At 39.0% G+C, this 14,163-nt stretch overlaps 1 protein-coding gene across 12 annotated transcripts in view; it reads right to left on the bottom strand.

Annotated features, from left to right (window-relative positions):
• TIAM1 (TIAM Rac1 associated GEF 1) overlaps positions 1-14,163 on the bottom strand; it is a 189,933-nt gene that overhangs the window by 27,111 nt on the left and 148,659 nt on the right. For all 12 annotated transcript variants that reach the window (XM_083735895.1, XM_083735897.1, XM_083735904.1 and 9 more), the window contains 5 exons: positions 11,879-11,983; positions 10,394-10,475; positions 8,100-8,186; positions 6,395-6,619; positions 3,056-3,159 (listed from right to left, as the gene is read on the bottom strand). In XM_083735895.1, coding sequence (XP_083592021.1) covers positions 3,056-3,159; positions 6,395-6,619; positions 8,100-8,186; positions 10,394-10,475; positions 11,879-11,983 — 603 coding nt within the window. The remainder of the gene's footprint in view (positions 1-3,055; positions 3,160-6,394; positions 6,620-8,099; positions 8,187-10,393; positions 10,476-11,878; positions 11,984-14,163) is intronic.

Raw genomic sequence — 14,163 nt, 5'->3', positions numbered from 1 at the left:
GAAAGCAAAGAGATGCAGTTGGAAACATCATGGGGATGAGAGGTCAACCAAATCCTTCCTTCTAGAGGTTTGCTTTTCCCAGCTTCATCCTATATTGCAGTACATCAATTTTGTCCAAAAGAAATAAATGAATACCATTCACACACACACACACACACACACACACACACACACACACACACACTCTTCCAATCCTGGATCAAGCCTAAGAAGGTTTGTTCTTTTCTATACTACTGACCTAAGTATGTGTAGCTCAAGGTGGCTAATAAACATTTTGGGTAGGCATTTAAGGCTTATTAGAAACACTATCCTATGTATGAAGACTAATGATGCAACTGATAAAACATAGTCTGCAGAAGAAATCTAATTGTAGATGTACAAAAGCACATTTAGTGTTGTACAAGGAAGGTGCTATTGCTGGAAAGATTTGATTTAATTCAGCACAAATATAATGCTATGATAGAATTAGGAATGAAGTACGTAAAAGAACCACTTTTCAAGCATACACCAACATAAGGTTAATCAAGTGAGCTCCTATAATCTTTTGTTATTAAAGTGTCATAAATCACATAAGAATACAGGAAGAATGTGATGAGTGCTATTGTGCTATGCGGTATAGCATTATATATGAACTATTCAACTCAAAATATGAATTCATTTGCAATGCTTTCTCCAGTGTAAACACACACCTTTAACACAGGTTAAACAAGCAGTGTAAACACACACCTTTAAAACCTTTAAAAAACCCCAGAATGAATTCAAAAGTATCTCTCTCTTTATAAACAAAACATGCATTTCAGCATATTAAGAGCACATTAAATAAATGGCATTTCGTTTATACAACACAAGTTTCCATTCCTTATTGTATTCTTCTGCTACAGAAGAGATTACACAAGTTAGAAAGGTATTACACTTGTCTACTGAGTATTAATGACTCAGCTAGTTTAAAAAAGTTGGTCATCAACGATGTATGTTTTGCTACATAGAGCTGACAAGCTACTGCATTTTCCCCTAATATACATATTTATTAACCTTAATAACGTATCTTTAATCTAAGAGGTGGGTTCCTAAACTGTGGTCCGTGGACCAGCAGTAGTCTGAGCTTCATTTAAATGGTCCACGTCATGTCCACATTAAATATTCATATTGATTCCTAATTGTATGTTTATTGATTCTTTTATTTCTTATTTTATTGCACAACAATCTGAATTCTACAGAATTCAAATTGTGATGCAATGAAATACGGTATATATGAAACAAAAGAAGCATAAACAGACAATAAAAATAATACTTTATCCAGCAAAGTGCACTGCAATTGCTACCACAGGCAGAATAATGACTAAGGGATCCCACCAAGACCATCAGCAATATTCAAGTGGTCTATGGGGGAGAAAGTTTGGGACCACTGATCTAAGACATCTGCAGCTGAAAAGAAGAAAACCTCAGGACATGACCACTGTAGTTTGCAAAATGTAAAAATCTAGATAAGAGTACAAACACCAACATAAGAATATTTTAAAACTATGAACCAGTTTCCTACTACTCACTTTTAAAAATGAGACATACCCTTTCTAAACACCTTATTAATCCAGCAAAGACCATACTTAACGTTTTAAGATCTACATACCTCTAGAGGTCAGAACTTCCCTTCTTTTCTAAGCCAGAAAACCCACCCAGCATCACTTACTATAATAGGTCCTGCAGGAAACCAGAGTGCAAACTTCAACAGCCTCCTGCTTGTCATATGAGCTCTGCATCTGAGCTCTAGTAGCTGATGCAATTTTGCAGCTGCTTCAAGCTTGGGAATACCTCCTGCCAGCAGACTTCCACTGTCTAGCTATCAAAGGAAAGGCTATAGGCTAGTTAGACAAAGGGGCAGGAAATCTGAGGCCATGAGGTTTTTCCTTCCTTTCCACTATGATATCCTAACAACACCATTTGTGGATTAATTCGTAACCAAGAGCCACCTCCCACAAGATTAATTTCTTACCTGGATACAATTTTGAGATTTGATATTTCATGTAACTCACATAAATATAGTCACATATGATAATTACATGCACATTTATTTTATTACGTGTACACCCCATGATATACCACCAAATTCAGCTTCCTGCCTTGTGTTAATAAATATGAAAGTGCTTGTCACATGTGACAACCTGCATGTATTACAAACGTGGAATTTCATTCACAAAAAGTGGCATTCATTTAATCAATTTGTATTATGTGAAGCTGTCCAGAGGCAGAAGTTGTAATTAGTAAACTATTCTGGGGAAACCATTGCAATACAGGGACACAAAAGGAAGCTCAGACCTACTTACCTTATCTGTTACTAATTATCAGAAAAATTCTGAAGGAGTTACATGTTTTCAGCAGAGTGTAAAATGAAGGCACTCATCAGACAACTTTTGAAATGCATGTCCTTTTAAAGTTGAATTGTATTTTTGCACACACAGTTACAAAAAACAACAAGCTCGTCTTCACAAAGCACACACAAAAATAAACTAGGATGCTCCTATGTTAATAAGCTGCCAATTGGGATGGGCATCCCAATTAACAATCCATTTGTTTGGTCAGTTTATCTTAATTGTTGAGTTCCACTGCAATCAAAAGATAGAACACCTAACATTTCTTTCCATTTAGGATGCCACCATGAAAGCTCTGCAACAAGCAAAAATATATTTGAGCATATCATATATTAAGAATTATAAGTAGAGGCAGGGGTGCGTGTGAAAATGTGGCAAGTGGAATTCAGGGAGATTCACAACCAAAGAAAAGGGGCTGTAGTGTTTTATATTCAAAATCATTATTACCACACCACACCCACCCATGATGGGCGAAGGGGAAGCTTTGGGTACAGCAGGTGGTGTCGAGCTATAATCAAAGCTCTAATTGGGTTCATTCTATATCATGTAAACACTTAAAAAAAAAACACCCCAAGGTAAACATTATCCTGGAAGAGATGCTCTAATCGCACACAGCTGTGAAGTCAGCATGCCAGCTTTTAGCCTGCAGTGATTCTGCTATTTACAATGTGAAAATGAAAGTTTCACACCTTGCCAGTTTTATCACCCTCACTGGACGACTCCAAGACATGCACTTCTGTCTCTTCTGGAGTTGTCTCAGCACAGCTGTCCTGATCATTGCAGAACAAGTGTCCTGTTAGGATGAGACAGAAGTGAGAAATAACGGGTTGAACAACAATTCAGAAGTGCAACACAGCAAACACTGTTATGTCATGAGCAAACACAAACACCTTTTAGCTCTCCAGTGCCATTATTAGAGCACGCTTCACTTAGATCACTTGAAACTGCCATTAATGGAGCCTATTACTATTTGCAAAAAGTACACATTGGAGTGGGGGGGGGGGGTTCCAGAGTAAAACTGAGTATTTTTCATAGCCTTGTGTGTAGTGTTGCTTGCATGAAATAACAAACATTTACGACACTATATCTGGAATGGGAGCAGTAATCATGAGATGACTAGATACATATTTAAAATTACCTACATTCTGCTCTAATAAGTAATACATTATGTTCATATATAGCTTCCAGAAATACCTTGAAGAGCTCAAAATGAAATACTGTATCTCAGATGGGCATAACTGCTTTTATTGGTCATTAAATGGTTGTTTTAATTTCATAGGCAAACTCACCATTGCTATGTCAGTTTTAAGTCTGTTGATGCAACATGCTGAAGAGAGCAAAACTCAGCAAGAACATTGGTGTATTTGTTTCATATATGACTCAAATCAAGAAGATACCTCAAATAATTGAGATCAAAGCTGAAGTAAAATCCCTAATTGTTCAACTGGCTTGATTACTTGAGAATAGTTTTTAAATAATTATAAAATATCTAGCACCATGGCACTGAAAATATATTACTTGAATAATAGATTTCAGTATTTAATCAAAATAGTACCTATTTTTTAAAATGCCACCAACATATCCAAGCTTGTTTGAGCAGCTTCATTTTGTCTACTATGATCAACAGTCCCCTTAAAGCCTTGTGGAATCTCACCCTATTCTGATGAGCCTGACACTTTTTATAGTTATCTGGGCCTTCTTTCCTGTTATAGGAAAAACGTGCCTTAATCTACTTCCTGCAGAATAGACTCCAGTCCCAGATAGAGAGAAAATGTTCATTTGGGCCTTAAGTGAACAGCTGAACACATGGAATGCTTTTTACTGTCTGCATCTATTTATTGGCTAATATATGTTTGTGTGTACAAATAATTTCTACTGCATGATATCATCAAATCCTTAAGCGGTTTACAAAAAAAGGAATGCAAAAACATTCAATAAAATTTCCTAAAACCAAAACTGTGTCTCACAAATAAAAATGAGTCATGTGTTATTGTGCATGTACACACACACACACACACACACGCACACAAACATACAAACACTCACTCACACACAGAGCTGTCCCTATCAATTTAATGAAACCATATATTTTTACAATTGCTATTTAAACACAGTGCAGTAGTGTATGTTTACAGTTCACATTTTAAAAACTTTTTATGGCACTCTGTAGTACTATGAAACCCTGGAAAAGACAGGGAGCAACAGCATGCTTCTTGTTCACATGAAACTGCAGCTTCATTTATTGTTTAGTGTGATGTGTGAACCAGACCACCGTGCCCAACCAAAATTGTACCAGGGATTTACGCACATGAATTATTCAAGTTACTATCTGGCTTGGATAATATACAGCCCTCAGTGAGGAGCATCTGACAGTGCAGTAGGTCATATAAGAAGCTTCCTGGACATGGCCAGAACAATGTTACTTCACAGAAAGTAACCACCCTGAGACCCCCGGGTATAGGGCAGAAAATAAATGAAATAAATGAAATAATAAAAAATAAAAAAGTGTGGCTTTAAACTCTGCTGGCTACAAAACGTTCACTCTGGAATCCTTAAAAAGTGAGATTTGAAAACAAGAAGGAATGTTATTAAAAATTCATTTCTTGCTTCTTGAAGCTTTCCCTCCCTATGCTATGCAGTGCAAAGGGGCTCAGGAACAAGGCTGGCTGATGGTCCTGCATCTTGGTGCTTTGCTGATATACAGCATGGGGATAGGGGGTCAACCATGGAAGCACGTTCCTTCTTCCAACCTAATGCACACTTCCAGGAGATTATATCCTGTTCAGGGCTCAAGCAAGTCAGTTCCCACTCCCCCTTTTCTTTCTCCTCAGTTTTCACCTTATACTTCATACATGTTGTTCCTCAACTGACCTCAACCATAGACTAAATTGTGCTTCTTCTGCTGCTGCTCTTTTTCTTCTTCTTTCTTCTTCTTCTTCTTCTTTTTTTTGCGGAAGTTGAAAACACCAGTGATATCCCAGAGTTCGTGACTATCTTTCCTACCATGCAAAAAGCCTTATATTTTGTGCTGGAAAGCAGAAAAAGGAAAGATCTGGGGAGCTTCCTGTCTAGCTGCTTGAGTTTGTGTTTTCACACACAGGGGATACGGCACAGCTAACTAGTGGCTGTTATCCTATACTTTCCACTACAATTTCCCATCACTTTTCACTCAATACTTTTTGCGGCTTGAAAAGTCACAAGAAAATTGTGCTTAGAAAGTGTAGGATAGCAACCAAATTTCGTACAAACAGCCTGCCTGTTGGGAAGCACCTGGGCTTTTCTGGTAAAATATTCACACAAACAAGGTGAATCTATTGCTTCCCTTCCTTTCTTACCTGAACTCTTATTTCACTATGAACATTTAGGAGCACAATGACTTAAAAAGCGTATTTCTTAGGATTTGTTTGTGCTTGTTTTGCCACTAAGATACTGCAAGTTTCCTGGTGAACACAGTAGTGTATGGGGCATACAAGGACATGCTTTGAAGGCCTGCTGTCGGAATCTAATTCCTCGGTCAGTATGAACTGCATGTTCACAGGCACTTGACTCCCCTATTCATGTTAAATGGTTAGAGAAATGTCTGTTCCTCAATGCATCATTAAGATCATTTCCATCTTTGTTCTGTTATTAACCAAGCATGTTCAGTGGACAAATGAATCCTACACAGAACCGCTTTCACATAGGACACTGCTGACATCTTGTGGCAAAACAGAGAGACACTTTCGAAAGCTGCCGTAGCCCAAAAACTAAGCAATGTTTGGAACTTTTTAAATGTATCAATGTTTGCATCAGGTTTGCCTGGCAGTAGTATACATGAAAAAGTGTTTTTTTAAAAAATAAAAATAAAAAGATGTTTGGAAGAGAGGTGAAGGAAGACACCGAAAGAGAAACATAAGATTAAAAACTAAAAAAAGTATCCTTTAAAATTGCAGCAGCTTCTGTTTTTGAAAGCAGCAAGTCTCTTTTATAGAACTGAAGAGTTGGAAGATTCAAAAATGTAAGCCCACAATGCTAGTAAACATGGGTACCTTGGCTATTGCCAACAGAGCGCAATGGACTGTCGGACAGGTCAAGTGAACCATCTGTGCGGCGTTGTGGCAGCTGCATTAGTTTCTGCCCTGCCTGTCTCTCAGGATAAGTCCGTACTGTAAGGCACAGAGAAGGCTGAACAAGAACATCTCTTAGCATGGCTGAATTTAAGTCTTCAGCAGCTTTCTTATTGATTTCAATGATCTCATCACCAGGTTTCAGGCCTGCAAAGAGAAAGCAGAAAATCAAGAGTCATACTCAAAGTTATCCATCAGAGTTGGATTTCTATTCAGCATTTAAGATTTCATGTCTGCCTAAGGTGGGATTGGCTAACCTGTGGTCCTCCAGATGTTGGGGGACTCCAACTCCCATCAGCCCCAGTCAGGAATGATGGGAGTTGGAGTCAAGAAGCATCTGGAGGGCCACTTCTGGCCTATATGCTATTTCTTTCAAACAAGAAACTTTTCTTCATTGAAAACTCCTTTCAGGGCACAAACCACAAAGATGCGCTGTAATGATGCAACAGCCCAGTCCAGCCAAACCGAGTGTGTCTGGCAACATGAGGCTCAGTCCAGCATGGCAGAGCATTCTGGGTATTGTGCTCCATGTTTTACAATCTTGATTTTATTTGTCCATTCAATCATTTTATTAGAAAATAATAATTATGTACATTTTACAAGTGGAAAAACTAAGACCAAGAAAGGTAAGTAACTCACCCAAGAGCACTATGTCAGTTCATGACTGAACAGAGAGCTGGGTCCCTTTTAATTTATTTAGTATTGCAAGAATACTAAAATTAAGTTGTAATGATTGTGTGAAGGTTTCCGATGGTAGGATAAATGTCATAATTTAAAAAAAAAATCAAAAGGAATGTATATTGCTGTCTAGTTTAAGTTCTCACGTTAAGGTAGTCATGTTCTCAAAACATGCATGTAGACAGATATTTGAAAAAGAAGTAAACATAATGTGATTTATCCCTGCCCCAACCCTCTTCAGAGGTTACTTCTTGTGATCACTTGAGTTACTTCTCCTAAATCAACTTGAAACAAAACTATCACAAGCTATTAAGATGCAGCAAAGGGAAGAATATCAACCTTCAGTGTCCAGAAAGATGTACAGTGGTACCTCATTTTACATACCGTCCCCCTTATGAATGCTTTGGGTTACACACTCCACTAACCCGGAAGTAGATGTCCCTTGTTGCAAACTTTGCCCCATGATGTAAGCGGAAGTCGCACGCCAGCGGCACAGCAGCAGCGGGAGGAGCCATTAATGAAAGCGCACCTCATGTTACGAGTGGTTTCTGGTTATGAGCCGCTGTGCGATTTCTGTTCTGTTCTCATCCTGAAGCAACGTTTTTAACCCAAGATACTATTTCTGGTTTAGCGGAGTCTGTAACATGAAGCATCTATAACCTGAAGCATCTGTAACCCAAGCGTCTGTACCACAGTATAGTCAACCTTCAACATAACTGTGTTACCAGCTTTACAATAAATTCATCTTTTAAAATTAAGAGACGGACTGAACAGTAACATAATTTGGAAGGTACTGGAGTTACACTTTTTGTCACCATTCCTAATTGATTTTTGGTCTAGGTGCAATGGAGATCTGGTATAATCTTGAATAGCAGAAAGAGGAAAGGGCTCCTTTTGTTGATCACTGAAAAAGTTTTAAAGGGAAATACAACACCCCCTGGCACCCTACCTTTTTTGAAAGCCAGGCCTGTCTCTTTGACACTGTTTACATGGAGCCGCCGAATCCCCTCTTCTTCCACAGAGGACAGAGAAAAGCCTGTTGAAATATCCAGTGGCAAAACTGAGAACCACTTGATTTAATTTCACAAAAAGATCCATTCCATTAACTTTGCTTTAATCAAGTAAAACCATTTATTTACGTGGTCAAATTTTACCAAACTCCCACCATTATTCATATAGTCTGTATGGAAATTATGCAAGTTGCTCTCTAAAACAGAATACCACACCCCATGATGACAACAATTATACATGGGTTTTTTAATTTGTTTGGGGCAAAATATTATGGTTCAGTTTTCCAGATCCTGCACGTGCATGATACACAAGAGAAAAAAGTGAATATATTAAGCAAAACACAGATCTCACTTGCAGTCAGATCTGTGCACTATACTGAATTGTGTAATACACAGGCCCGACCAAGATTAAAGCTATGTTACCACTCCACATATTATACTTTTTCTAAATCTGGTAAGGCACAAGTGGCTCACATATATTTAAAATTGTGGGGTGGGAGAAAGGGAAACAGACACAGAGATACAGAGTATTTCAGGGAAATGTTTTTTCAGGAAAATACCGTATTTTTTGCACCATAACACTCACTTTTTTCCTCCTAGAAAGTAAGGGGAAATGTCTGTGCGTGTTATGGAGGGAATGCCTACGGGTGGCATGCCTACAGATTTTCCTCCTCTAAAAACTATGTGCGTGTTATGGTCGGGTGCGTGTTATAGAGTGAAAAATACGGTAACTGCCAACACCTGGATTAGAAGTGTGCATCATACTTGATACCTGCATTTGACTTTGTCCTGCCTCGAGGTGCATTCAGTTTGTATCATCTGCTCCAAAGTATGCAGGATGTAAATACATGTTAACTATCATGCATTATTTATTGCTTTCTCTAAAACGAGGCATTTGCTGCTCTGAAATTCGATGGCTTCCTAGGGAGATGTAGGCAGCAGCTTGCCTTTTTGTTTATTAAGCAAAATATTTATGACCCTCCTGGGGGAAATATATTTAACATATTATTGGCCATTAGCTATAAGGAAGCAGATGTGATAGGATCTAATTCTCAATCAAACTGCCTTCAAAGTAATTTTTGTAGATGGAAAGATACTTTCATTCATCAATTTCAAAAGAGAAAGGACAAAGAAAAGACAGTAGAGTATCATTGTGTACCACGAAATACAGAAATCTCATTGTGTTTAGAGATTCAAAGCCAGCAAGAAAGGGTAATCTTAGATAATATATTCACTATGAACAGGACTGCCTAATGGAAGCCCAGCAGGAAAAAATGAGACCGTTGAATTATCACAGCTTCAGAGATGGATATTTGGGGTATAAAGGCAAATATTGGTTGGGTTCAGGTGACTAGCACTAGGTGGTGTGTACATAACAAAGAAGTCTGTAGTTGTACATACTTTTAAAAAGGAGGGGGGTTAATAAATTGCAATGCAAGCTAAACCATAACTACTTAGAAGTACGTCCTACTGAATACAATGATGCTTACTCCCAGGTAAGTTGGGTTAAGATGGCAACCTTATTTGCTAATGAACAACATGTAATTTCTGTCAGACGTATGTAAGCTACTTTAATGTAGGCAAGTAATTAAAAGTGTAAGTAATTTAACCCTGATGGTTTTATGCTATTTTTAATTTTCTATTGCTCTGTTCACTTTTACATTTAACAATTATGTATTTCTGTAGAGTTAATAATGTTGTTTGATTGTTCTTGTTTGTGATCGCTTTATTCTAAGCAGCTTTGGGATAATCTTTGATCCTGAAAAGTGGCACAAGAGTCATTTACGATAAATGCATATCTTTAAATGGATCCAATTAACAGCTGGTCAAATCCAGTGGCAGAATGACGCAAGCCAGCTTCTGCTGAAAGAAAAGGCAGCCCTTGAAAAAGGTCTTTCTTGGGGATGATGCTGTGACTTGCTTAGTGTGAAAAGTCTTTATTTATTTAGCAAAGAGAGGCTTGTTTCTTGGAAGGACTCCGCTCTTGAAATGGCCAGCCTTTGCACTTAACCTCCATGAAAATCTAGCACACCACTTCAGGCAAGACAAAAATGGCAGATTTGCCATGTTTCATTAGAAGGCTTAATACTGAGGCGCACACTGTGACAGCTATGGGAATGACAGTCCTGAGATTTGACCACAGATGGTTTATTCAATAAATCCTCTGAAGATGTATTTAAAAGCATGCTTAGATATGAAAAGGCAAATATATATATATAAATGTCAAACTCACCATAGTTATCAGACGACGTGTCAGATTTTTCAATCCGAACTTGCTGTGTAATTTTCTCACAGATTTCAATTTCTTTATACAACTGAAAATGCAAAAAGAGAGAGTGAGAGTCTGTTGTGAGGACGTATATTGTCAGTTGTTATTTTTTCACACAGTGTTCTTTTAAAATTAAGAGTGAAGACAAAAATGTCTAAAGAAGAACTGCAGCAATGTGAAGAGAATCTTGTGTTTTTCATTTTGTATTGTTATGTTGTGTTCTTCAAATGAAGGGCAGTATACAAATTTAATAAAAATAATAACTTGGCAGATTGTACTGCTAAATTAAATACTGGTTCACAATGTCATTGTTGACAGAAGGTGGTGGGAAAGGGATGGGTGTACACTGAGGAGCAAGCTGAACTGCATGAACCAGAGTATATGCATATGTATACTCTGGTATACTCATAGCATTTCTAAAGAACAACAGTGAATTACTGCAGAAGTGTTGAGCTTCATTTTTAGCCGTTTAGATTTTCGGCCACAACCCTAGATTTCTCCTCAGAAGCAAGCTCCACTGAGCTCAATGGAACTTACTCCAAGGCAAGCACATACAGTTGTACCTTGGTTCTCAAATGGAATCTGTTCTGGAAGTCCGTTCGACTTCTGAAAATGTTCGAAAACCAAGGTGCAGCTTCCTGCACTCAATCGGAAACCACTGAAGCTGTATCAGACGTTCAGCTTCCCAGAAAAAGTTTGAAAACCGGAGCACTCACTTCCCAGTTTGCGGCGTTCGGGAGCCAATACATTCGAGTCACAGGGCTTTTGAGAACCAAGGTACAACTGTATAAGATTTCTGCCTTGACCTCAGAAATAAAAGCACATAATTTCCCCTTTATCCAGTCGTCCTACTACTCATCTCCACTGGGGGTCAGTATCTACCATCTTTTTCATTGCATCAGAAATCCACATTTCTTTTCTCCATCTTGCTTGGCAAAGACCACCCCTCAATATCAACGAAAGCTTTCACAATGATGCTCCCTCTGTCTGAGAAAACTTAGACCCACCTCCCTTCTTCCCATTTATACCAATCATAAGCCGTGAATTTTATCACACAGCTTAAAAGTGCATTACTAAAGTTAGTGTCTGATATAGCAATTAAGAGTGTTGGACTAGGATTAGGAGGGCTTGGTTCAAATCCTCAGCCAGACTTAAAGCCTTGGGCCAGTCTCAAAACAGGGTTGTTGTGAAGAGGGGACGACCAGTTATACCTCGGTGTGCTCCTTGAAGGGTAGAATCCAAGTGTAATAATAACAACAATGATATCAGAATCAATATCTTTTGTTCCGCCACACAAGTAAATTATCTTGTGCTACTAGTTCAAAGTTACTGATATTTATGAGTATCGATAGCTTGCAATTAATTACCAAAAAAGACCAAGCACTACAACAAAAGTCTTTTTCTCACAAGAAACGTTGCACAGAATTATTTTTGAAGGGTGAGCATTACCAATTCATAAATATCCTCTTCTGGCTTTGGTATGTAGGATTGCATTTGGTTTCCTGTCAGGAACTTAAGACGTAGATAGTGAGCTGAGTAATCCAGCTGATGTGCCTGAAAGGGGGGGAAGGGAGGGGGGAGAGAAGGTTACTGCAAGATATAGATAAGAGCACAAGTAACCATTTTCTTTTCGTGAAAGATGTTCCTGTAAAATGAAGGGAAGGTCTTTTTGCTTAAAAGGATGTTTTATAAAGATACTGTCTAAACAACCCCGGAATAATTCTTTATTTGCCACTCAGAAAAGAAATGCTCGCTTATCCCCGTCTTGATATCACAAAGATAACAGCATTCCTCTGAGTGGGAAGCCCTGCTGAAGTCCAGCTCTGCTCACCTACAGTGTGGATGAAAATACTGCTGGCATAGATAAGAAGTTAATTGTATCATAGGAAAAGGGAACGGCTTGCTCCTAAAATCTGACATACACAGTAGGAGACCAGGGGTGCTGCTTTCTGAGTCTCACCAAAGTTTGCCATCACATTATCAAATACTTGCTAATTTTGAATGATAAAGGGCTCCTAAAATTCCAGGCGTTACATAATATTATCCCAGAACAGATAACCATGAATGTGTTTACCAGATTCTCTCATTATATTTTTTTTAAAAAAAGAGTTAGTTACAGTTAGCTGGCTGTTATGGCATTTGCACTTCCACCTTCTTATTCCCTATTCCCTACAAGTGGAATTTATATATGCCATTTTAGAATTACCTCAGAAATCTGAAGCAGTTGAGGAATCCTAAAGCAAAGTCAAACAGGTGCAGCTTCAGCATTGCAGGGGTTGGACTAGATGACCCTTGGGCCCCTTCCAATTCTATGATTCTTTGATTCTCCTCACAATTAACAGAAGATCCGTTAACAAACAAAAAAACGGCCTTCAGAATGGGCCCACATCTGCCTGAAAGGTAATGAATGTCTGGCTGTCCCACTACTACCATACTATCCCTACCTCTGAACAAACAGCTGCCGCTTCTGGCCCATTGAAGCTAAGTATGCAGACACAACCACAACTCTTTTCCACAGCAGGTAAAAGGACAGCAGTGCAAGGAAAAGTTCAGTGTGGAACAGAAAGCCAACCCAGCTTCCCCTCCTGTATTGAAAGGCTGACAGAAGGATTGGAATGTTTCTTCCCAAGGCCGGTGGCAGAAGTAGCAAGGCTGCATCTCTTTCGAAATTAAAACCCCACTAGTTCTCTAATACTCTGGCCTTTGGGGAAATAACATAACAGCATCTGGGAGGGAAGGGAGGGCAAATGAGCGCTGCCATTCATCTACACACCTGAGGGCAGTCATTACTTGCCTCAGGCCTGTAGCAAATTCTAATCGGAGCCACATCAGCTATTTCATATGACACTGAGTTAACATCAGTCCCAATGTGGCCTACTGCCTCCAAATCTGTTGTGAAGACAGCATCTCTCCTTGCCTATTAGCGCAGTTTTTGACCGAGTCAAAAAGCTCTAGGTTGTTTTTCATTTACAGGCACCCCCTTCCTTCCTGCCCTCCCCCAATAAACCCAACTGAATTTGAACTGTTTTCAGCGTTGATGGAATTGGAAGGCAAGTCAGCTGCGTATCACTGAACAAAAAGACTTGGGAAAGCCTGCCGCTTGAGAAATGTTCAGAAATGAAACTTGACAAGGCAGCGCAAGAACAGGCAAACAAAACCACGTGAATGGAACCAATGACCCACTAGCCTCCTTCCGACAGCCTCTTTCTGTCAGTCAGCAATCAGCAAAAACCTCATGTACATTCCACAGCTCATTCAGCTTTAGAGCTGTCAGGAGAAGCCGTGACTGAAAGGCATTTCAGTGAGATTTAGTCCGACATGTTAAGAGAACCTACAGGGACTAGTGTCCCAGGCAGCACCAGGCTAACCACACATACCGATGGCTATATGCTGATGCACAGCAATTTCTAAACTATTTACTTTCTTGTGGGGAAAGCCATAGCTCTCCCAGAATAAGGGAGACCTCCAAGAAAAGGTTGGTTGCTATGCCTATCATCATCATCATCATCAACAACAACAACAATATCATCTCTGGAACCCTACAATAAACTTCCTTAGTTTTGAAAACAGCAAGCTCATTCTTAGAGATTCCCCAAATAGGAACATAGGGAATTGCTCTATGTCAAATCAGACCACTGACCGTATAGCTCTGTGTTGTCTCTTTAGTGACTGGCAGTGGCTTCATTCGTGTTTCAAACTTTCTCAACAAAAACTAGAGGTGCCTGGTATCAAAC

This window comes from Podarcis gaigeae, assembly GCF_964106915.1.
Source record: "Podarcis gaigeae genome assembly, chromosome: 4".
NCBI lineage: Eukaryota > Metazoa > Chordata > Lepidosauria > Squamata > Lacertidae > Podarcis > Podarcis gaigeae.
Note: the sequence above shows the minus strand (reverse complement) of the source record. Positions and strands in the feature narration are given on the sequence as shown.